The sequence below is a fragment of the Ranitomeya imitator genome, chromosome 4, assembly GCF_032444005.1.
Source record: "Ranitomeya imitator isolate aRanImi1 chromosome 4, aRanImi1.pri, whole genome shotgun sequence".
NCBI lineage: Eukaryota > Metazoa > Chordata > Amphibia > Anura > Dendrobatidae > Ranitomeya > Ranitomeya imitator.
Window position 1 is genome coordinate 332,867,866 of NC_091285.1, and position 25,297 is coordinate 332,893,162.

The 25,297-nt window shown below is 44.1% G+C and overlaps 1 protein-coding gene across 4 annotated transcripts in view; it reads left to right on the top strand.

The window, feature by feature from the left end:
* IL17REL (interleukin 17 receptor E like) overlaps positions 1 to 25,297 on the top strand; it is a 205,268-nt gene that overhangs the window by 76,103 nt on the left and 103,868 nt on the right. For all 4 annotated transcript variants that reach the window (XM_069764958.1, XM_069764961.1, XM_069764960.1 and 1 more), the window contains 2 exons: positions 1,042 to 1,148; positions 6,439 to 6,553. In XM_069764958.1, coding sequence (XP_069621059.1) covers positions 1,042 to 1,148; positions 6,439 to 6,553 — 222 coding nt within the window. The remainder of the gene's footprint in view (positions 1 to 1,041; positions 1,149 to 6,438; positions 6,554 to 25,297) is intronic.

Consider the following 25,297-nt stretch of genomic DNA (forward strand, 5'->3'; position numbering starts at 1 on the left):
AGTTAACAGATTAATGTAGCAGACGCCTGCATGTAAATATATCCCCAGTTAAGGGCAATCAGGTGTGAATGAGGAGGTGGCAGGGTATGGGAGGCCAGATGTAGAGAGTTAGACAGAGGTCATAAAGAGAGGGAGGGGTTGGACTGACCACTCAAAGAGATGCCACAATAACATAATGAGAGACATGAAACAGATCATGGAAACAAGAAGATCGGTAAGAAAGCATACTAAGGCTATGTGCACACGTTGCGGATTAGCCTTAGGAATTTCTGGTGCGGATTCTGCCTCTCCTGGCAGAAAACGCAACTGCGGATTTGTCGCGGTTTTTGTGCGGATCCGCAGCATTTTTTGTGCGTTTTTACTGCGTTTTTCGCCCCTGCGGATTTCTATAATGGAATGGGTACAAAAACGCTGCAGATCCGCAAAAAAGAAGCGACATGCTGCTTCTTTTAATCTACAGCGTTTCAGCACCGGATTTTACGCAACGTGTGCACAGCTTTTTTTCTCATTAATTTACATTGTACTGTAAATCAATTGCGGATCTGCAGCATTTCTGCACCTCAAAAAACGCTGCGGATCTGCCAACCTTGTGAAGACAGAACGTTTGACCTCTGTCATTGCCAACAAGGGATATATAACAAAATATTGAGATGAACTTTTGTTAATGACCAAATACTTATTTTCCACCATAATTTTCAAAATAAATCTTGCCAAATCAGACAAGGTGATTTTTGGATTTGTTTTCTCAATTTTGACTCTCATAGTTGTGGTCTACCTATGATGTCAATTACAGGCCTCTCTCATCTTTTTAAGTGGGAGAACTTGCACAATTGATGGCTAACTAAATACTGTTTTTCCCCACTGTATTAAGAAATTAGCATATTATATACATGATCAATAGAATGACATATTGCATTTCCTTGAATTCCCTGCACAAAGATTATGTTATATTGTATTTCATTATCTACTATGTCTCTTTTCTATCATTAGTTAAATATGTAGCCATTTAAATCTAACTAGTAAAAGCCTATTTCTTTCTAGATAACATCCGTGGGGTAGAAATCTGTACTATGTCAATGAGTTCTCAACAAAATCAATGTATGCACATAAGATTTACGAAGAGTAAAGTGAAGAAATATGAACATAAGGTAAATTAAAATTACCTCTCAAAGAGCTGCAGTTAAACAGGCTGCCAATCACACGACAAACGGGCAGATCACTGGGTGAAATTATTTTTTTGGCTTGCTTAAGAAAATCGTTGTCCTTGGCAGCACATCATCCTATGCCAATGTGCTGCTGAGAACAATGACAGCCTATTTGCATGGAAAGCTTTGTTACTGAGCTTTCTGTCTGTATTGTAAGCTTGTTCTACTTGTCTAAAGAGGCTAATAAAAAACTACTGATTGGCAAATATATAGCCAACCATTCGTCACATAATACAGCAGATCGAGTGGCTTAAACCCACTAGTCTGGAAAAGCTGAGAAAGTAGGTTTACTGCCACATATACAGACAGGGGTATGAGTGCAGTCCAGAGGCGTAGCTAGGATTTTGGCTCGGGGGGGGGGTTCGGGGCGAAGCTTCTGAGTGGGCCCCTAACCAGGTATCCTTGATTACAACTCGGTGATGCACCCTAATACTGGAGGAGAGCCTCAGCAGATGACCGCGCTGTTACTGAAGATAATCTCTATATAAAGACCAATATGGATATTACCGCCATATGGTCAGTGGTAGGTACCAGCCCTACAGAACATATAACAGATCACAGCACAGTTACAGATAATGTCTTACCCCTGACGTTTTTATAATGGAATCGTTCACTTTTCCCATCTTTTCCATCTGGCCCAGACCGACATGACAACTTCTTCCAGCAACGACTCGGCTGCAGAGAATACAACAAAGACACGTTTCACTTCTCATATTCCAGCCCCATCACCATCTATTCCCAACCTGCAAAAACCCTCTCATCCTACTGATACCCCAATACTGAGCCTCTGCCGTATGTGTCCCCATTGCTGCCCCTGATACCCCAATACTGAGCCACTGCTGGCGTATGTGTCCCTATTACAGCACCTGATAACCCAATACTGAGCCGCTGCTGCCGTATGTGTCCCTATTACTGCCCCTGATACCCCAATACTGAGCCGCTGCTGCCGTATGTGTCCCTATTACTGCACCTGATACCCCAATACTGAGCTGCTGCTGCCGTATGTGTCCCTATTACTGCCCCTGATACCCCAATACTGAGCCGCTGCTGCCTTATGTGTCCCTATTACTGCCCCTGATACCCCAATACTGAGCCGCTGCTGCAATATGTGTCACTATTACTGCCCATGATACCCCAATACTGAGCTGCTGCCGTATGTGTCCTGATTACTGCCCCTGAAACTCCAATACTGAGCCGCTGCTGCTGTATGCGTCCTTATTACTGCACCTGATACCCCAATACTGAGTCACTGCTGCTGTATGCGTCCTTATTACTGCACCTGATACCCCAATACTGAGCCGCTGCTGCCATATGTGTCTCTATTACTGCCCCTGCTGTGTGATTCTCTGTGCCCTCTAAATTCTAAGGCACCCCTCTATAATATAGCAATGCCAGGTGCAAATGCCCTAGGAAACAGAGCCCATATTTTGCCCCCTAGAAAGTAATATTGTCATGTGTGCCCCTTTGATGGTCACAGTAACCTGAGTTCCCTTATAACAATAAGTGCCCACTTTACATTTAATAATGTCCCGTGTCTCCCCCCTGTACAGCTCCCCTATACACAGTATGATGCTCTCTTATACACAGTATACTAACCCCTTAGTAGCCTCCAAACTGATGGCTCCAACACTGTAATTCCCAGACTGTGTGATGCCCCTCTAGATAACCTCCATATAGTATAATGCACCAGATCGCCCTCAATATAGTATAATGCACCAGATAGTCCTCAATATAGTATAATGTACCAGATAGTCCTTAATATAGTATAATGTACCAGATAGTCCTCAATATTGTATAATGCACCCCCCATAGGCAGACCCTGTAGTATAAAGCAGCACCCCTATAGGCAGACCCTTTAGTATGACAGCACCCCTATAGGCAGACCCTGTACTATAATGCAGCACCCCTATAGGCAGACCCTGTAGTATAAGACAGCACCCCCATAGGCAGACCCTGTAGTATAAGGCAGCACCCCATAGGCAGACCCTGTAGTTTAATGCAGACCCCCATAGGCAGACCCTGTAGTATTAGGCAGAACCCCCATAGGCAGACCCTGTAGTACAAGGCAGACCCCCCTAAAGGCAGACCCTGTAGCATTAGGCAGACCCCCAATAGGCAGACCCTGTAGTATTAGGCAGACCCCCATAGGCAGACCCTGTAGTATAAGGCAGCACCCCTGTAGGCAGACCCTGTAGTATTAGGCAGACCCCCATAGACAGACCCTGTAGTATAAGGCAGACCCCCCATAGGCAGACCATGTAGTATAAGGCAGACCCCCCACAGGCAGACCCTGTAGTATTAGGCAGACCCCCAATAGGCAGACCCTGTAGTATTAGGCAGACCCCCTCCCATAGGCAGACCCTGTAGTATTAGGCAGACCCCCCTCATAGGCAGACCCTGTAGTCTTAGGCAGACCCCCATAGGCAGACCCTGTGGTATTAGGCAGACCTCCCTCATAGGCAGACCCTGTAGTATTAAGCAGACCCCCATACGCAGACCCTGTAGTATTAGGCAGACCCTCCTATAGGCAGACCCCCATAGGCAGACCCTGTAGTATTAGGCAGACCCCCCATAGGCAGATTGTGTACTATAAGGCAGCACCCCTTAAAAAAATAAATAAATACTCACCTCTTCTTCCTGGTTCCAGCGCTGCTCTGAGCTCCTGCTTGCCTCGGTGCCCGGCAGTAACTCATCGCATCCCCTGTCAACATCGCCGATGTCAGATGCTGACAGGGGAATGATGGGGGAAGGAGCGCAGCGCTCCTTCCCTCATCATTGCAGTCAGCTGTATTGGCTAAATTCTGGTACAGCTGACCCTGCGAGGACAGGCTGGACCTGCGAGGACCACTGCTGGCACCGGGCCCCCCCCACCTGCTCAGGGGCTCCATAGCGGCCGGCGGCAGAGAAGGGAGATCGATTCTCCCTGCTCTTCCGCAGAATGCTACTGCGCACGCCGATACAGTTACAGGAGCGTAGCTCCGGGTGGGCCCCCTCAGAACATCGGGCCCGCACCCTCTGCCCTCCCAGTAGCTATGCTACTGGTGCAGTCACTAACTCATGGGGATAGTTAGGGACAGATGTACACTTGTAGCAAGCATACACATGTAGGGGCATATACACATGGATAGACTGAAGTGCACTATGCTTGCCTACTTTTGATTGGGTAGACATTTAAACCATGCTGCTAAACACTGCCAAACTAATGCGTTAGCTTCCCATGTTGTGAATATTGCTTCTTCATCACACCCCAAAATGAATACAACCTAGACCCCCCCAAAAAAATAGACAAGAATTGTAGCATTCACTAATCTGGTCCATTTTACATATTAGAATACTGCATGCAATGTAAAGGTAGCTCTAACATCTGTCCCCAATGTGGATGCGCACATGGAGCCAATCATATCGACAATTTGCCAACACACCAGGCTCATTTTTTAATATGGCTTCAACTTTTATCTTGCCTCTTTAAAAAAAAAATCAGAAAAGCAGTGAAAATGTTATATGTACCCCAAAAAACAAACTATTACACAATTTAATGGATGGAAACATAAAAAAAATTATGACTCTTGGAATACGGTGATAGAAAAATATTCTTTTAAGGTTTTATTGTAGAAAAGTAGTAAAACATTTAAACCTATACATATTTGTTATTGAAGCAACTATATTATTGACACATAACATAAAGACAATGTGTCAATAATGCATATGGTGAATTAAACAATGTCACGCCGATGTCTTGCACATCTTCTCAGCGATGCCCTTCTCACTGTATTCACCGTTCTGCTTTCCCAGCTCAAACACCATCTCCCTGAGCTGCCTTGTGCTCACTGCCAGCTCTGCCATCTCTCTATAAGGAGGCTCAGACAAATCATACGGGAATTTAATCATACTGTTCTGTGCAGTGTTTGCCTTCTCCAGCCCATCCATAGACAGCAGCAGGCTTATTAGATATCTCCTACCACCACTCATTGACCGATCATTGGTTCCCTTCTGCTTGTCTCTGGATCTTGTGGCTGCATGTTTGTTCTGTTTCTCCCATTATCAACCTGGCTTGTATACCCATCCTGCCTGACCTCTCCGCTCCTGACCTCCGCCTTATACTCTGATCCTGTGCTGCCTGCCCTGATCCCGGATTGCCTGACTACATCTTTGTCCTCCTGTACCTTCTGCCCATGTCTCTAACCCTCCAGTCAGCAGCTGCAGTCCCAGAGACTGCCCTGGAGTGATACCTGGTGACTATCGGTGGCAAAGTCTATCTTCACCATCGGGGACTCTAATGTATACCCGGTAGTCACTTAGTTACATCCTTCCAGGGTAAGCCCAGACCATGGTGTAGTGGGCACACATCCACTAGCCTTACAAACAAAATGTAAAAGCAAAAATATCTATAACAGAATAGCTATTTGTTTCCATTCCTCAAAAGGAAAGGTTAATAAAAGTGAATTAATACTAATCATCCTACAACACCTGCCACCCCCACAAAAAGCACAAACTCTCAGCTAAGTCAAAAAGTAAAACTGGTATGGCTCATCGATATGTGGCAGCGAAAATACGAGAAAATAAATATGCTTGGTGCTTAAAGAGATCCTCCCATCTCCAAGATCCTAATCCAACATGCAGTACATGTAATGATAATAATATTAGCAAATACTTCCAATTAGAAATGTAGTATAGTTCTTCTGATTTGCTATGTCGCTTTTCACATGTGCAGGGCATTGCAGTAGCTTAGATATCCATGTTATGGCCACGTATGGTGCGTCACAAAGTAACAGTCATTGTTAGTGGCTGCAACCATGGATACCTAAGCTACTGGAATGCCCTGCACAATCGGTATGCACCATAGCGAATCAAACGAACTATGGAAGTATTTGCTAATATTATTGTTACACTTAGTACATATTGAGATAGGATCTTGGGGATGGGAAAACCCCTTTAAGTCCCAAACTTGTCTTCTTATTAGGGGAATATGCATAAATTTATTATTCTGCAGGTTATGTACTGTTATCTAAAAGTGGATTTTCCTTTAAGGAAGTGTCTTCTTTGCTCTTGGCAGACGTATGGGGAATCCCAGAGATTACAGAAATTGGGAAGTAAATATGAAAGTAATCTAGTTCGTACTAGTCTTGAATTGGCAAGCTGACATGTTATCAAGTCTGGTTCCGGGTAAAGCATAATGTAAATAGCAGCCTTTTTTGGACAAATAGAACGTTAAGCGTTTTCTTTCCAAATGCAGGTACATGTTCAGGCTAATTGCTTTGAAGTGGGTGTTTCTGAGCATGTTTTTGTAACTATGAAAACAGTACCAGATTATTGTGGCATTGAAATAAGCAAAGAATATCATGTACAAGGTAAGCTAAAACAATTCTTTTTCAGCCAAATGTATACTTATATGGGATAATAAAAATGCTAAAAGATGTGATAATTGATTGTGGTTTCATGTTCGTTATTTGTACACATTACGCTATACAAAATTAGAGTTTAATGTTTTTTTTCTGATCTCTGCAAGCTTCCTTCAAAAACTAAATTTGGCTCAGTATATGAGTTGTAGGTTCCTAAAGTTTCTCTTATTCTCATTTCTCATTGGTAATTTAGTACAATGCAGTACCCTTGTGAAAGAAATCATCTCTCCGTGCACTGCCTTCTGGGTGAGATTCTGGTGGTCTTGAGTTTAGACACAGCAGCCTATCAGAGGAGGCAGAAGTGCAGGGGGAGGGAGATAAGAGCAAACTGAACCAATGATGAGATAGGAGGTGTGTTTATGGCTATGACAGACTTCCTGTAGGCACTGTAGCTCAACTGTAGTCACAGATTCCAGCTCTGCCCAAATTACTCTGAGCTAGATAAAGCAACTGTGGTTTGTATCTAATCTATAAGTTAAAAAAGAAGAGTGACATATGACCACCAACATATCGACTATCCATGCTTTTGTTTTTTTTTTGTTTTTTTATGAGCCAATTATATACTTGTTTATACAAAGCAGCTGATCAGAGGAGTCCAAGCTGCAGGGGAAGTAAAAGGGCAGTAGCTGAAACACAGATCGGAAATGGTGGATGTCATATGGATGTCACATGGATGTATGGCATGTCATCACTGAAGAAGTAATCAAAGACTAGTGGGGATAACTAAAGCAGTAATGCTGGAATAAAAGACTCACAGTTAATCCTTTCAAGTTTTTTTAAGGCACTTTTTCTTTTGTCAAAGGAAAGTCAAGCTTACCCACGTAAAGGTCCGTGGTAAATATGCCAGTCTGAAACGTATTTGGTAGATATCCCTACAAGGGGTTGTGACTTTTTTTTATACTTACCAATAAAAATGTGTTTTTAATTGAAGATCTTGACACTAGAATCCTTTACTCCTCCACTTTTTCTTTTTTGGCTTGTAGCATTCAATAACATGTTTATGGGACAAATTCTTCAAAATGGTTCACATGGTTCATGAATTTTGTGGCAATCTAAAAATGGTCTTTATTTTACCTATTTTATTTTTGTGATATTTTAGAATTAATACTTGCATGTTTTGTAAAATGTCACAAAAATTGTGCAAATTTTATTTTATTTTTTTAAATAGTGACTTTTCAAAAAGTTGCAAATGATGAATCCGGCGAAAACACTAGGAAGCCTAAACCCTTACCACAATGGAGAACTAAAAAATCAGACAAGTTAAATACATAAAAAAGTGACTAAAAATACATAAATGAAAAAAAGAATATATGATGTTTAAAAAAAAGTGTAAAACACACAAAACTATGCAAAAAAAACTAAAAAAACTATAATAAATTTGACTTCTTTTGACTTCCCTCTTCCTCCATGCAGGGACGCTGGCTTACTCACCACCCCAGCTCCTCGGTGTGGTCTCCAGACATGTCCCTCCTGCTTCTGGGAACTACTGCGCTCCTAGTACGTGCGTGTGCACGCTTTCATGTTCTTAAAAGGGCAGCGCGCATATTGTAAATGCCCTCAGCTTGTTGCACCTGCAAGATTGCTCCCAGCCAATAGCTGGGAGGCATCTTGTATAATTCCTCTCACCAAAAGGAGTCACCAAGCAGCGTGTGAAGTCATTAGTGAGTAACGTGTAGTATTCTAAGTGTCTTGAACCTGTATGCCTGGTCCCAGTGTTGTCAGTCCTGTATCTGAAGTCCCCTGATCCCAGTGTAATCAGTGCCTGAACCTCGTCCTCTGGTCCAGGAGTGGCGAGTGCCTGAACCTCGTCCTCTGGTACTAGAGTGGCCAGGCCTGAACCTTGTCCCCTGGTCCTAGAGCAGCCAGTGCCTGAACCTCATCCACTGGGCCTGGTGTGGCCAATGTGTGATCATTGCCCCCTGGTCCATTTGAGGTCAAACCCTGATCCACTATGCTAGACTGGTGTGCGTGAACCTAGCCTGAATCCGTGTCAGTAACCATTCTGTAGAGATGCCAGAACTTATTAGCCTGAACAGAGACCTAACACTATTCAGTGTCAGCGAACCTCAGCAGCTGCAGTACCGGGTTTTGCCCAAGTACCTGATGGTTACCTGCAGCTCAGTCTGTCTCCACCATCAGGAGCTCCAGTGAACACCAGATAGCTGCTTAGCTACGCCGCTTCCTGGGCAGTCCCGATCCTGTGGCACAAAGAGGCAAAAAAAAAAAAAATACGATTAAGGTTAAATTTGCTGAAGTCAGAGAATTTGAATTTCAAAAGATCCTCTCATTGCTAAGAATTTAAAATGTTATGACCGTCATACGGAGCCATGGTTTGCCTATCCTGCAGTGATCAAGGCTATTTATTTTTAAGTCCATATTTTTTTTGTTCACTGTAAATGAGAATGTAAACGGTCTTTCTCTAAACAATCTGTTAGCTATTCTGATTAATAAAGAGTTGCAGTTAACCATCACTTTGACTACATCTTTCATGTCAAATGCTACATTTTGCCCTAAACATATGCTTTTTGTTTTTTTGTCTGGCGCCAAACCAAAAGCTATAGTATTTCTCATTCTTTGCAATGAGAAACATAATCTGTTAGACATTAGAGTAAAATATTCTACAGGAGATACCTAGAGGAGTGAGGGCCCTGCTTGCTAAGTTATAATCTATGAGGAAGTAGGTGAGACACAAAAGGTAAATGGTAAAAAGTGCTTGTGTTTTATGGTCAGCCATCAAGAGTAATAGGTAGTGATACACAAAACAAATCCAGTAATGAAAAAAGAGAATGTATAAACATGAATAATCTTTATTGAATGACTGGAAAAATTATAAAATTCATTAAAATGCAAGTGAATGGGGAATAAATATAAGAAAAATGATGACAATGACAATTGCATAGATGATTCATATGACTTTCTATGTCTTACAGTATTAAGAAAAGAATGGTAGCCTAAATAGTCAGTGAAAAATCAGTGAAAATAATTCATAGTAGAAAATACATCAATTGACTATTAGTCAAGCTACCTAACAACATAAAGGTGTTACTATAATAGTGGATTCCCATATAAAAAGCACATTTTTCCAATACAGTCATGGCTGAAAGTGTTGGAACCTTTGAAATTGTTCCAGAAAATGAAGTATTTCTCCCAGAAAACTATCGCAATTACACACGTTTTGTTCTGCACAAGTTTATTTTGCTTGTGTTTATTGGAACAGCACAAAAAAAAAACAGAAAAAAAGGCAAATTGGACATAATTTCACACAAAACTCCAAAAATGAGCCAAAATGGGACAAAATTTGTGGCACCCTCAAGTTTAATATTTGGTTGAACACCCCTTGGAATAAATAACTGCAATCACTCGCATCCTATAAAAATCAGCAAGGTTCTTATACCTCTCAACTGGAATTTTGGACCATTTTATTTTTTGCAAACTGCTCCAGGTCTCTCATATTTGGATGGTGAATTCTCGCAACAGCAATTTCAAGATCTCTTCACTGGTATTCAATGGGATTTAGATCTGCAATCATTGCTGGCCATTTCAAAACTCTCCTTCACTTTGTTTTCATTCATATCTGCTTACTACTTGATGTATGTTTGGGTGATTGTCGTGCTGGAAAACATATGACCTACGAGCAAACCCAGCTTTCTGACAATGGGCACTACATTGCAAACCAAAATCTTTAGGTAACCTTCAGATTTCATAATGACTTGTACACAGTCAAGGCACCCAGTGCCAGAGGCAGTAAAACAACTCCAAAACATCAATGAACCTCCACCATATTTGACTATAGATATTGTGTTTTTTTCTTTGGAGGCCTCATTCCATTTTGGTAAACAGTAGAATGCTGTGCTTTACCAAAAAGCTCTATCTTGGTCTCATCTGTCCACAAGACACTTTCCCAGAAGGATTTTGGCTTACTCATGTATATTTTGACAAACTACAGTCTAGCTTTTTTATGTTTGTGTCAGTAGTGGGGTCTGCTTGGGTATCCTGCAACAGCGTTTTATTTCATTCAAATGTCAAAGGATAGTTTGCACTGACACTGATGCACCCTGAGCTTGTGGGATGGCTTGAATTTCTTTGGAGCATGATTGGGGCTACTTATCCACCATCTGGACTGTCTTGCGTGTCAACCTTGCATCAATTTTTCTCTGTCATGCATGTCTAAGTAGATTAGTTACAGTGCCATGGGATGTTAACTTCTTGATTATGTTGTACTCCTTGGACAAAGGAACATCAAGATCTCTGGAGATGGATTTGTACCCTTGAGATTGGTTAACAATTTTGGTTCTCAAATTCCCAGATAGTTCTCCTCTCCTCAGACAGAAACGCAATGCAAAGATTGAGTCAACTTATTCCCTTTTTATCTGGTTTCAGGTGTGATTTTCATATTACCCACACCTGTTACTTACCATAGGTGAGTTTGAATGAGCATCACATGCTAGTATCAAAGTTATTTATCTACAATTTTGGAAGTGTGCCAACAATTTTGTCTAGCCTTTTTGGGGGTTTTTATGTGAAATTATGTTTGTTTTGCCTTTTTTCTCTGTTGTTTTTTGTTGTTCCAATACACACAAAGGAAATAAACATGTGTATAACAAAACGTGTAGCTGCAATAATTTTCTGGGAAAAATACTTCATTTTCTGGAACAATTTCAAGGGTGCCAATACTTTCGCACCATGACTGTATATGTTCACCATTCATAAATGTGTGTATATGGAGAGAAAGGGATTCTATTTTATATGCCAATTAAGAGATATCACCTATGGTGGTGGAACCCATGAGTAGAAATATTTACTCCCCATTCACTTGCATTTAAATGCTTTTATCATTTTTTTCTGTCATTTAATAAAGATTATTCATGCTTATACATTCTCTATAAGGTCCTTTTTAATTATTGCATTTTGTATCAATATAATAAATAAGGTATTCATATAACACCGCTTCAACCAGTCTCCAGCCAGTATCTGAATAATTACAGATACAAAGCGCTAATCAGTGCATGGAGGTTGTGTAAACAGATGCTATGAGAGATCAGATTTGGAATAAAAGTTTGGAAGGGCAAAGCTGGAATAGTTGCATAAGTGAGATGAGGCGATAGGCCAGTCTAAATAAGTGCGTTTTTAGGGCACGCTTAAAACTGTGGCTATTGGAAATTAATTGAATTTTCCTGGGTAGTGCATTCCAGACAACTGGTGTAGCTCATGAGAAGTCTTTGAGATGGGAACGGGAGGTTTGGTTTATTGAGGATGTTAGTCTTAGGTCATTTGTAGAATGGAGGGAAAAGGTAGTCAGCGATGAGGGAGGAGATACAGGGTGGGGCAGAACTGTGGAGGGATTTGTGGGTGAAAGTGATAAGTTTACATTGGACTCTAGCAGATAAGCAACAAATTCAATGGCTGGCAGGCGGTTGAGGCATTGGTGTAGCGACTGGAGAGGAATATGTTCTTGACTGCTCCTTTCAGGACTGATTGAAGAGGGGGCAGTTTAGCACGAGGAAGACCGATTAGTAAAGAGTTGCAGTAGTCCAAGTGAGAATGAATAAGAGCAACAGTAAAAGTTTTTGTAGAGTCAATGGTAAGAAAAGGTCAAATCCTAGAGATGCAGTTGAAGTTTAGATAATATGAGTGAGAGAGTGATTGAATGTAGGAGATTTATGAAAGATCTGAATCAAATATAACCCCAAGACAGTGGACATGGAAATGGAAATATTGCATTTGGGAAGGTTAGTAGGAGGAAGCACAAGGAATTCGGTTTTAGATAAAGTGAAGACATGATGTTAGAGACAGTTGAAAATCAATCACTCGTATTTTAAGTAATGCAGGAGTGATGTCAGGAGATGATCTGTCAGGTGTTATCAGATCAATGGATGTGTGTGGTTGAAGGCAATGGAAAGAGCGTGAGAGTCATACATAGGAGAGAGGGACTGATATGCATGTTGTGCACAAGGTGTAAAAGGGTGCTAGATATGAGTGACTACAGAAGCTAGAACATAAATGGAACAAATACACAGTGTGAATACATTTCGGAGGATAAATGAACTGGGCACAAGTTTGTTTAAATGGTTTGCATGGCTTACCTGTTTCCTGCCTTGTCCAAGTTTAATGTTTAACTGTCCTGGCTAGGGTTGAGCGACTTTTACTTTTTTAGGATCGAGTCGGGTTTCGCGAAACCCGACTTTGTAAAAATTCGGGTCGGATGAAATCGGCCGATTATTGCGAAAAGTCGGGGATCGACCGAAACACGAAACCCAATGCAAGTCAATGGGGAATCAAAGTCGGCAGTGAGTGGAGGACAGGAAAACACCAACAGTGCCCATTTTTATGCCAAAAACATCAATTCGTATTTCTTAAGCTTGTCAATCTTAATTTACTTTATAATAATAGTTAGGCATTGAAAACAGGGGGTCATTTGGCGAAAGTTGTAGGGGGTAGGGCTGGCTCAAGATTTTACTGGACCCAGGAAACGCAGACTACGTTACAGCGGTGGAGCAGGGAGAGGTAAGTATTTCAACTTTGCAAGTGCTGTGATCCAGAGCTAGCAGGGGGGGCCCACTCGTTTGCATTGGCACTGGCACAGGGCCCCTCAAATTATGGCGGTGTGTTTGACAGCAGGGGTGCCTCCCACCGGCAGAGACACTTTTGCATACTATGAGGGGCCCTGTGCCAGTGATGTCGCCAACGAGTATGCCCCCCCACCTGATGAAGGAACCTGCACTTTCATCTGCACCTTCCTCTTTGCCCCTGTCTAAGGTGGTATAGTATGCGGGAAGGGGAACCTGACTTTGAGCAGGGTCAGATTCTGGCTGTGTAGAGTGCAAGGGGAATGAAGTGGTCTGGGTCAATGTACCAGCAGACTCATCTAGCCGTGGCTGGCCAATGGGCAGGATGAGGAGGAAACACAGATATAGTCCCAAAGAATAAAGTAGGCTAAATGCAGTTCAAAATTGCTAACAGGACTAAACAGGCAGCATAGCTTTGTTCAGTGGCGAAAAACTGTAATGAGTGGCAGACACAGTTAGTAGGCCCAAGTAATAAAGTGGGCCAAATGAAGTTCAAAATTGGTAACAGGAGTAAACAGGCGGCACAGCTTTGTTCAGTGGAGAACAATAAGCAGCGGCAGACACCGTTAGTACGCCCAACCAAACCAGTAGCCCAAATGCAGTGTAATATCTGATATAGCCCGAAAGCCAGAAGATTGAAGCTCAGCTTTGTAAAGTGGAGGAGAACACCAAGCAGCCGCAGACACCATTTGTTCCGCCCAATCAAACCAGTAGCCCAAATCCAGTGTAATATGTGATGTAGGCCGAAAGCCTGAAGATTGAAGCTCAGCTTTGTAAAGTGGAGGAGAACACCAAGCAGCCGCAGACACCGCTAGTAGGCCCAACCAAACAAGTAGGCCAAATGCAGTTTAATATATGATATAGGCTGAAAGCCTGTAAATTTAAGATCACCTTTATTCTGTGGAGAACACCAAGCTGCAGCTCACACCATTTGTAGGCCCAACCAAAGAAGTAGGCCAAATGCAGTTAAATATCTGACACCGGATGAAAATTGAGGCTCAGCTTTGTTCAGTGGAGGACAACAGTAATGGGTGGCAGACACAGTTATTAGGCCTTAATAAGTAAGTAGGCAAAATGCAGTTCAAAATAGGTAAGTGGAGTACACAGGCGGCATAGCTTTGTAAAACGGAGGACAGTTGTAATGTGTGGCACGGACAGACAGGCAGACAGAGGCCTAAAATAAAAAAAGTAGGCTAATATGTGTTCAAAATTTGTTTGAGTAGTACACAGGCGGCATAGCTTTGTAAAGCGGAGGACAGTTGTAATGTGTGGCACGGACAGACAGGCAGACAGAGGCCTAAAATAAAAAAGTAGGCTAATGTCTGTTCAAAATTTGTTTGAGTAGCACACAGGCGGCATAGCTTTGTAAAGCGGAGGACAGTTGTAATGTGTGGCACAGACAGACAGGCAGACAGAGGCCTAAAATAAAAAAAGTAGGCTAATGTCTGTTCAAAATTTGTTTGAGTAGCACACAGGCGGCATAGCTTTGTAAAGCGGAGGACAGTTGTAATGTGTGGCACAGACAGACAGACAGACAGAGGCCTAAAACAAAAAAATGTGGCAAAATGCAGTTCAAAACTGCAACCAGGACTAACCAGGCGGCCTAGCTTGTTTCAAGGGGGGGGGGGATTGCAATATGTGGCACAGACAGACAGAGGCCTAAAATAAAAAAATGTGGCAAAATGCAGTTCAAAACTGCTAGCAGGACTAACCAGGCGGCCTAGCTTGTTTCAGAGGGGGAGAGTTGAAAAGTGTGGCACAGACAGACAGACAGAAGCCTAAAATAAAAAAGGTGGCAAAATGCAGTTCTAAACTGCAACCAGGACTAACCAGGCGGCATAGCTGGTTTCAGAGGGGAAAAGGTTTGTAATGTGTGGCGTGGACAGACAGACAGACAGAGGCTGAAAATAAAAAAAGATGGCAAAATGCAGTTCATAACTGCTACCAGGACTAACCAGGCGGCCTAGTTTGTTTCAGGGGGGGAGAGTTGTAATGTGTGGCACGGACAGACAGACAGACAGAGGCCTAAAATAAAAAAAGGTGGCAAAATGCAGTTCTAAACTGCAACCAGGACTAACCAGGCGGCCTAGCTTGTTTCAGGGGGGGGAGAGTTGCAATGTGTGGCGCAGACAGACAGACGCCTAAAATAAAAAAAGATGGCAAAATGCAGTTCATAACTGCTACCAGGACTAACCAGGCGGCCTAGCTTGTTTCAAGGGGGGAGGGGGGGTTGCAATATGTGGCACAGACAGACAGAGGCCTAAAATAAAAAAATGTGGCAAAATGCAGTTCAAAACTGCTAGCAGGACTAACCAGGCGGCCTAGCTTGTTTCAGAGGGGGAGAGTTGAAAAGTGTGGCACAGACAGACAGACAGAAGCCTAAAATAAAAAAGGTGGCAAAATGCAGTTCTAAACTGCAACCAGGACTAACCAGGCGGCATAGCTGGTTTCAGGGGGGGGAAGGTTTGTAATGTGTGGCGTGGACAGACAGACAGACAGAGGCCGAAAATAAAAAAAGATGGCAAAATGCAGTTCATAACTGCTACCAGGACTAACCAGGCGGCCTAGTTTGTTTCAGGGGGGGAGAGTTGTAATGTGTGGCACGGACAGACAGACAGACAGACAGATAGAGGCCTAAAATAAAAAAAGGTGGCAAAATGCAGTTCTAAACTGCAACCAGGACTAACCAGGCGGCCTAGCTTGTTTCAGGGGGGGGAGAGTTGCAATGTGTGGCGCAGACAGACAGACGCCTAAAATAAAAAAAGATGGCAAAATGCAGTTCATAACTGCTACCAGGACTAACCAGGCGGCCTAGTTTGTTTCAGGGGGGGACAGTTGTAATGTGTGGCGCAGACAGACAGACAGACAGACAGAGGCCTAAAATAAAAAAAAGGTGGCAAAATGCAGTTCTAAACTGCAACCAGGACTAACCAGGCGGCCTAGCTTGTTTCAGAGGGGGAGAGTTGTAATGTGTGGGGCAGTGTTATGTTTGCTAATGACAGGTGTTATGAAGGCAATCCAGAAACACAGTGTGCTTAGCGATCAGAGCGCACACAGTGATCTGACAAATACCCAAAAATACAAGAACGAGCTCTGAGATGTGGAAACTCTGTAGACTGCACACCTGATCCTATCCTAAACACAACTAAAAGCGGCTGTGGATTGCGCCTAACAACTACCTAGGCAACTCGGCACAGCCTAAGAAACTAGCTAGCCTGAAGATAGAAAAATAGGCCTGACTTGCCCCAGAGAAATTCCCCAAAGGAAAAGGCAGCCCCCCACATATAATGACTGTGAGTAAGATGAAAAGACAAAACGTAGGGATGAAATAGATTCAGCAAAGTGGGGCCCGATATTCTAGGACAGAGCGAGGACAGTAAAGCGAACTTTGCAGTCTACAAAAAACCCTAAAGCAAAACCACGCAAAGGGGGCAAAAAAAACCCACCGTGCCGAACTAACGGCACGGCGGTATACCCTTTGCGTCTCAGAGCTTCCAGCAAAACAAAAGACAAGCTGGACAGAAAAAAAGCAACAAAAAAGCAAAAAGCACTTAGCTATACAGAGCAGCAGGTCACAGGAACAATCAGGAGAAGCTCAGATCCAACACTGAAACATTGGCAAGGAGCAAGGATAGCAGCATCAGGCGGAGTTAAGTAATGAAGCAGTTAACGAGCTCACCAGAACACCTGAGGGAGGAAGCTCAGAAGCTGCAGTACCACTTGTGACCACAGGAGTGAATTCAGCCACAGAATTCACAACAGTACCCCCCCCTTGAGGAGGGGTCACCGAACCCTCACCAGAGCCCCCAGGCCGACCAGGATGAGCCGCATGAAAGGCACGAACAAGATCGGAAGCATGAACATCAGAGGCAAAAACCCAGGAATTATCTTCCTGAGCATAACCCTTCCATTTAACCAGATACTGGAGTTTCCGTCTAGAAACACGAGAATCCAAAATCTTCTCCACAATATACTCCAATTCCCCCTCCACCAAAACCGGGGCAGGAGGCTCAACAGATGGAACCATAGGTGCCACGTATCTCCGCAACAACGACCTATGGAATACATTATGTATGGAAAAGGAGTCTGGGAGGGTCAAACGAAAAGACACAGGATTGAGAACCTCAGAAATCCTATACGGACCAATAAAACGAGGTTTAAATTTAGGAGAGGAAACCTTCATAGGAATATGACGAGAAGATAACCAAACCAGATCCCCAACACGAAGTCGGGGACCCACACGGCGTCTGCGATTAGCGAAAAGTTGAGCTTTCTCCTGGGACAAGATCAAATTGTCCACTACCTGAGTCCAGATCTGCTGCAACCTATCCACCACAGAATCCACACCAGGACAGTCCGAAGACTCAACCTGTCCTGAAGAGAAACGAGGATGGAACCCAGAATTGCAAAAAAATGGAGAAACCAAGGTAGCCGAGCTGGCCCGATTATTAAGGGCGAACTCAGCCAACGGCAAAAAGGACACCCAATCATCCTGGTCTGCAGAAACAAAACATCTCAGATATGTTTCCAAGGTCTGATTGGTTCGTTCGGTCTGGCCATTAGTCTGAGGATGGAAAGCCGAGGAAAAGGATAGGTCAATGCCCATCCTACCACAAAAGGCTCGCCAAAACCTTGAAACAAACTGGGAACCTCTGTCAGAAACAATATTCTCAGGAATGCCATGCAACCGAACCACATGCTGAAAGAACAAAGGTACCAAATCAGAGGAGGAAGGCAATTTAGCCAAGGGCACCAGATGGACCATTTTAGAAAAGCGATCACAGACCACCCAAATGACTGACATCTTTTGAGAAACGGGAAGGTCAGAAATGAAATCCATCGAAATATGTGTCCAAGGCCTCTTTGGGACCGGCAAGGGCAAAAGCAACCCACTGGCACGAGAACAGCAGGGCTTAGCCCTAGCACAAATCCCACAGGACTGCACAAAAGTACGTACATCCCGTGACAGAGATGGCCACCAGAAGGATCTAGCCACTAACTCTCTGGTACCAAAGATTCCAGGATGACCAGCCAACACCGAACAATGAAGTTCAGAGATAAGTTTATTAGTCCACCTATCAGGGACGAACAGTTTCTCTGCTGGACAACGATCAGGTTTATTCGCCTGAAATTTTTGCAGCACCCGCCGCAAATCAGGGGAGATGGCAGACACAATGACTCCTTCCTTGAGGATACCCGCTGGCTCAGATAAACCCGGAGAGTCGGGCACAAAACTCCTAGACAGAGCATCCGCCTTCACATTTTTAGAGCCCGGAAGGTACGAAATCACAAAGTCGAAGCGGGCAAAAAATAACGACCAACGGGCCTGTCTAGGATTCAAGCGCTTGGCAGACTCGAGATAAGTCAAGTTCTTATGATCAGTCAATACCACCACGCGATGCTTAGCTCCTTCAAGCCAATGACGCCACTCCTCGAATGCCCACTTCATGGCCAGCAACTCTCGATTGCCCACATCATAATTACGCTCAGCGGGCGAAAACTTCCTGGAAAAGAAAGCACATGGTTTCATCACTGAGCAATCAGAACCTCTCTGTGACAAAACCGCCCCTGCTCCAATCTCAGAAGCATCAACCTCGACCTGGAACGGAAGAGAAACATCTGGCTGACACAACACAGGGGCAGAACAAAAACGACGCTTCAACTCCTGAAAAGCTTCCACAGCAGCAGAAGACCAATTAACCAAATCAGCACCCTTCTTGGTCAAATCGGTCAATGGTTTGGCAATGCTAGAAAAATTACAGATGAAGCGACGATAAAAATTAGCAAAGCCCAGGAACTTTTGCAGACTTTTCAGAGATGTCGGCTGAATCCAATCCTGGATGGCTTGGACCTTAACTGGATCCATCTCGATAGTAGAAGGGGTAAAGATGAACCCCAAAAATGAAACTTTCTGCACACCGAAGAGACACTTTGATCCCTTCACAAACAAAGAGTTAGCACGCAGGACCTGAAAAACCATTCTGACCTGCTTCACATGAGACTCCCAATCATCTGAGAAGATCAAAATGTCATCCAAGTAAACAATCAGGAATTTATCCAGATACTCACGGAAGATGTCATGCATAAAAGACTGAAACACAGATGGAGCATTGGCAAGTCCGAACGGCATCACTAGATACTCAAAATGACCCTCGGGCGTATTGAATGCAGTTTTCCATTCATCTCCTTGCCTGATTCTCACCAGATTATACGCACCACGAAGATCTATCTTAGTGAACCAACTAGCCCCCTTAATCCGAGCAAACAAGTCAGATAACAATGGCAAGGGATACTGAAATTTAACAGTGATCTTATTAAGAAGGCGGTAATCAATACACGGTCTCAGCGAACCATCCTTCTTGGCTACAAAGAAGAACTCTGCTCCCAGTGGTGATGACGATGGGCGAATATGTCCCTTCTCCAGGGATTCCTTCACATAACTGCGCATAGCGGCGTGTTCGGGCACGGATAAATTAAATAATCGACCTTTAGGGAATTTACTACCAGGAATCAAATTGATAGCACAATCACAATCCCTATGCGGAGGTAGAGCATCGGACTTGGGCTCTTCAAATACATCCTGATAATCAGACAAGAACTCTGGGACCTCAGAAGGGGTGGATGATGAAATCGACAAAAATGGAACATCACCATGTACCCCCTGACAACCCCAGCTGGATACCGACATGGAATTCCAATCCAATACTGGATTATGGGTTTGTAGCCATGGCAACCCCAACACGACCACATCATGCAGATTATGCAACACCAGAAAGCGAATAACTTCCTGATGTGCAGGAGCCATGCACATGGTCAGCTGGGCCCAGTATTGAGGTTTATTCTTGGCCAAAGGTGTAGCATCAATTCCTCTCAATGGAATAGGACACCGCAAAGGCTCCAAGAAAAACCCACAACGTTTAGCATAATCCAAATCCATCAGATTCAGGGCAGCGCCCGAATCCACAAACGCCATGACAGAAAACGACGACAAAGAGCATATCAAGGTAATGGACAGAAGGAATTTGGACTGTACAGTACCAATGACGGCAGACCTAGCGGACCGCTTAGTGCGCTTAGGACAATCAGAAATAGCATGAGTGGAATCACCACAGTAGAAACACAGACCATTCAGACGTCTGTATTCCTGCCGTTCAACTCTAGTCATAGTCCTATCGCACTGTATAGGCTCAGGTTTAACCTCAGGCAGTACCGCCAAATGGTGCACAGATTTACGCTCGCGCAAGCGTCGACCGATCTGAATGGCCAAAGACAAAGACTCATTCAAACCAGCAGGCATAGGAAATCCCACCATGACATCCTTAAGAGCCTCAGAGAGACCCTTTCTGAACAAAGCTGCCAGCGCAGATTCATTCCACTGAGTGAGTACTGACCATTTCCTAAATTTCTGACAATATACTTCTATATCATCCTGACCCTGGCACAACGCCAGCAAATTTTTCTCAGCCTGATCCACTGAATTAGGCTCATCGTACAGCAATCCGAGCGCCAGGAAAAACGCATCGACACTACTCAATGCAGGGTCTCCTGGCGCAAGAGAAAATGCCCAGTCTTGAGGGTCGCCGCGCAAAAAAGAAATAATAATCAAAACCTGTTGAATAGGATTACCAGAAGAATGAGGTTTCAAGGCCAGAAATAGCTTACAATTATTTTTGAAACTTAGAAACTTAGTTCTATCTCCAAAAAACAAATCAGGAATAGGAATTCTTGGTTCTAACATAGATTTCTGATCAATAGTATCTTGAATTTTTTGTACATTTATAACGAGATTATCCATTGAAGAGCACAGACCCTGAATATCCATGTCCACACCTGTGTCCAGAATCACCCAAATGTCTAGGGGAAAAAAAAAAAAAAGTGAACACAGAGCAGAAAAAAAAAAAAAAAAAAATGATGTCAGAACTTTTTCTTTCCCTCTATTGAGAATCATTAGTTGGGCTCCTTGTACTGTTATGTTTGCTAATGACAGGTGTTATGAAGGCATTCCAGAAACACAGTGTGCTTAGCGATCAGAGCGCACACAGTGATCTGACAAATACCCAAAAATACAAGAACGAGCTCTGAGACGTGGAAACTCTGTAGACTGCACACCTGATCCTATCCTAAACACAACTAAAAGCGGCTGTGGATTGCGCCTAACAACTACATAGGCAACTCGGCACAGCCTAAGAAACTAGCTAGCCTGAAGATAGAAAAATAGGCCTGACTTGCCCCAGAGAAATTCCCCAAAGGAAAAGGCAGCCCCCCACATATAATGACTGTGAGTAAGATGAAAAGACAAAACGTAGGGATGAAATAGATTCAGCAAAGTGGGGCCCGATATTCTAGGACAGAGCGAGGACAGTAAAGCGAACTTTGCAGTCTACAAAAAACCCTAAAGCAAAACCACGCAAAGGGGGCAAAAAAAAACCACCGTGCCGAACTAACGGCACGGCGGTACACCCTTTGCGTCTCAGAGCTTCCAGCAAAACAAAAGACAAGCTGGACAGAAAAAAAGCAACAAAAAAGCAAAAAGCACTTAGCTATACAGAGCAGCAGGTCACAGGAACAATCAGGAGAAGCTCAGATCCAACACTGAAACATTGGCAAGGAGCAAGGATAGCAGCATCAGGCGGAGTTAAGTAATGAAGCAGTTAACGAGCTCACCAGAACACCTGAGGGAGGAAGCTCAGAAGCTGCAGTACCACTTGTGACCACAGGAGTGAATTCAGCCACAGAATTCACAACAGGGCAGACAGACAGACAGGCAGACAGACAGAGGCCTAAAATAAAAAAAGGTGGCAAAATGCAGTTCTAAACTGCAACCAGGACTAACCAGGCGGCCTACCTTGTTTCAGGGGGGGAGAGTTGTAATGTGTGGCACGAATAGACAGACAGTCATACAGAGGTCTAAAATAAAAAGGTGGCTAAATGCAGTTCACAATTGGTAACAGGATTACTTAGGTGGCATAGTTTTGTTCAGCGGAGGATAGCTGTTATAAGTGGCTGACACAGTTAGTAGGCCAAAATACAAAAGATGGCTAAATGTCAGCCAATGAATTGGTCATAAATAAACTGGTGGCATAGTGAGGTACAGGGGTGGGCTCCTCTGCAGAGTTGCAGACAGAGGTAATTGGCGCAAAGCATTAAGGGGTAAAAAAGGAAGCAAGGGCCCCTGTATATTTAACTATCATCTGTCATTGCAACAAATTTGTTATGGCAGTGCCATGTAAGGATTTAAAAGCACAGACTACACAGTGGTGGGGCAGGTAAGTTTAGCATGTGGTAGAGCACTGTTCGTGCTGGGGGGGAACACTCTCGTGGGCGGCAGTACTGGCACAGGGCTCCTCCTATTACGACGGTGTGTCTGACGTTGGTTGTGCACCACCACCATCAGAGACACTTCATTGTACTATGTGGGACGCTGTGCCAGTGCCGTCGCCCAAGAGCGGGCACACACACCTGTCCAGGCAAACGGCACTTCCACGGGTGCTTGCGCCAAGTTGTGACCACGGCCCTGTGGGGGGAGTCAGCCCATTTCGGGAGGTATCCAAATGGCCTATGGTGGACATTCGTCACCTGCAAATGGCGTAATTGGAGCAGTCAGTTAGAGGAGGCCAAAAACAAGGCATTTTTCTGGCAAGCTACGTGTCAGCAGGGGAAGGTGGGGAAAAATAATTTAGGAGGAGGGGCAAATGCCTACAGCCAACTGTTTCCTAGACCGTAGGCTAGGCAGATCTGTGCCACTATGGCTGTCCCCTGTGTACCCTGCATTCACCACATTAACCCAGTGCGCCGTGATAGACATGCAACGTCCCTGGCCATGCCTACTGGTCCATGCATCTGTTGTGAGGTGCACCTTTCTACTGACTGATTGCCTGAGTGCATGGACAATGCGGTCTTTGACATGCTGGTGGAGGGTTGAGATGGCTTTTTTCGCAAAGAAGTGTCAACTGGGTAGGTCATAGCGTGGTACTGCGTAGGCCATCAGGGCTTTGAAAGCTTCACTTTCAACCAACCGGTAGGACATCATCTCTAACGAGATTAGTCGAGCAATGTAGCCGTTCAAACCCTGTGTACGTGGATGAGAGGAAGACTACTTTCTTTTCCTATCGAGAGTCTCTTGTAGGCTGAGCTGGACTGGAGAGCTGCATATGGTGGAACTAGCGGGGGTGGTGGTGGACATGGCAGATTGAGAGAGGCTTGGTAATGGTATTCTTGATGTGGCCCTACCTACAGTGTTTTCAACCAAGAACCTTGTGATTCCCTGACCCTGACTGCTGTGGCCTTGCGACAATACATCCACATCTGTTACTGGTGGAGTCATAACCGGTGGGCTTCCAGTGAGGGAAGCAATGTTGCGTTGCTGACTAGCTTCAATATGTGCAGGTGCACCAACGGTACGGGACATTTGGTAGTTAGTCCATGCTTCCAAGTGCCTGCTGGTTAGATGTCTATGCATGCACGTTGTATTTAAATTTTGAAGATTCTTCCCTCTGCTAGAGGTCTTGGAGCATTTCCTACATATAACTTTGGACTGATCATTCGGATCTTGGTTAAAAAATTGCCACACTGCACTCGTCCTACTATGGAATACCTTTTCAGGCTATGCACGCCGTGCTAATGTCACTGGATTGCAACACTGTCCTACACGTGTTCTTGTTTTTGAGACACGTTTTTGGCCTGATCCGGGCCTGCCAGATGACAGCTTTTGCGATGTAGATGGTTGCTGCACATCATCCTCCTCCGCTTCTGAGCTCCAGGCTGCGGTACCCTCTTCCCCCAATGGCTGCCAATCTGGGTCAACAACTGGGTCATCTATCACCAATGTCATGTGCACCGTCCTCTGTGTCACCGTGTAAGGTGCTATAGCGTTCGGGACTGAGCACCATAGTCTCATCAGGTTCAGATTCGGGCTCAGTACACTGCGAGGGCAAAGTAGTGGTCTGAGTCAATGGAACAGCATAATAATCAAGCTGTGGCTGTGCATCTGTGCACTCCATGTCCGATTCATCCTGTAATGGGCTTTTAACAATTTCCCTCTCTAACCCAGGCACAGTATGTGTAAAGAGCTCCATGGAGTAAAGTGTAACGTTGCCTGCCGCATCCTTCACTTTTGTTTTGGGTGAAGGACACAAGGAAGCAACTTTTTCCGGACCTGGAGCAGCCACTGACGACTCGCTGGTTTTAGATTTTGAAGATTCTGAAGAGGAGGTGAAAGAGCTAGAGGCTGAGTCAGCAAGGAAATCCAAAACTTGTTCCTGCTGCTCTGGCTTTAAAAGCTGTTTTCCAACTTCCAGATAAGGGAGTCTTTGAGGCCTTGTGTAGCCAGACAATGACGCTGCCTCAACACCTCGAGCCTTTGGTGCTATCTTGCTTTTCCCAGTACCACCAGATGCTCCACTACCACCACCACCATCAGTACCAGCTGGCAACGACCTCCCACCGCCCCTTCCACCAGACTTCATCATATTTGCGGAAATTTTAGAAAAAGAACAACTATTATATGCTACTGTTAAACAAGGTAGAAGGTCGTAGATTAACTTTTGGAGAATTTAGATCTCCTTTATTTTGGGTGAGACTGCAGGAAAAAACAGGCCCTGTGTGTTAAACTACACACACTGTACAAAGCAGAACGTGGGTGGCAGATATACGCCAAACAGAACTCACGTTAATCCACTTAGTGGCAATTTAAAGCAGCCTTTTTTTTTGTGTGGGAGACTGCAGGAAAAAACAGGCCCTGTGTGTTAAACTACACACACTGTACAAAGCAGAACGTGGGTGGCAGATATACGCCAAACAGAACTCACGTTAATCCACCTAGTGGCAATTAAAGCACCCTTTTTTTGTGGGAGACTGCAGGAAAAAACAGGCCCTGTGTGTTAAACTACACACAATGTACAAAGCAGAACGTGGGTGGCAGATATACGCCAAACAGAACTCACGTTGCTCCACTTAATGGCAATTTAAAGCAGCCTTTTTTATTTTTTAGTGGGAGACTGCAGGAAAAAACAGGCCCTGTAAATTACACCACACAATGTACAAAGCAGAACGTGGGTTGCAGATATACGCCAAACAGAACTCACGTTAATCCACTTAGTGGCAATTTAAAGCACCCTTTTTTTTGTGT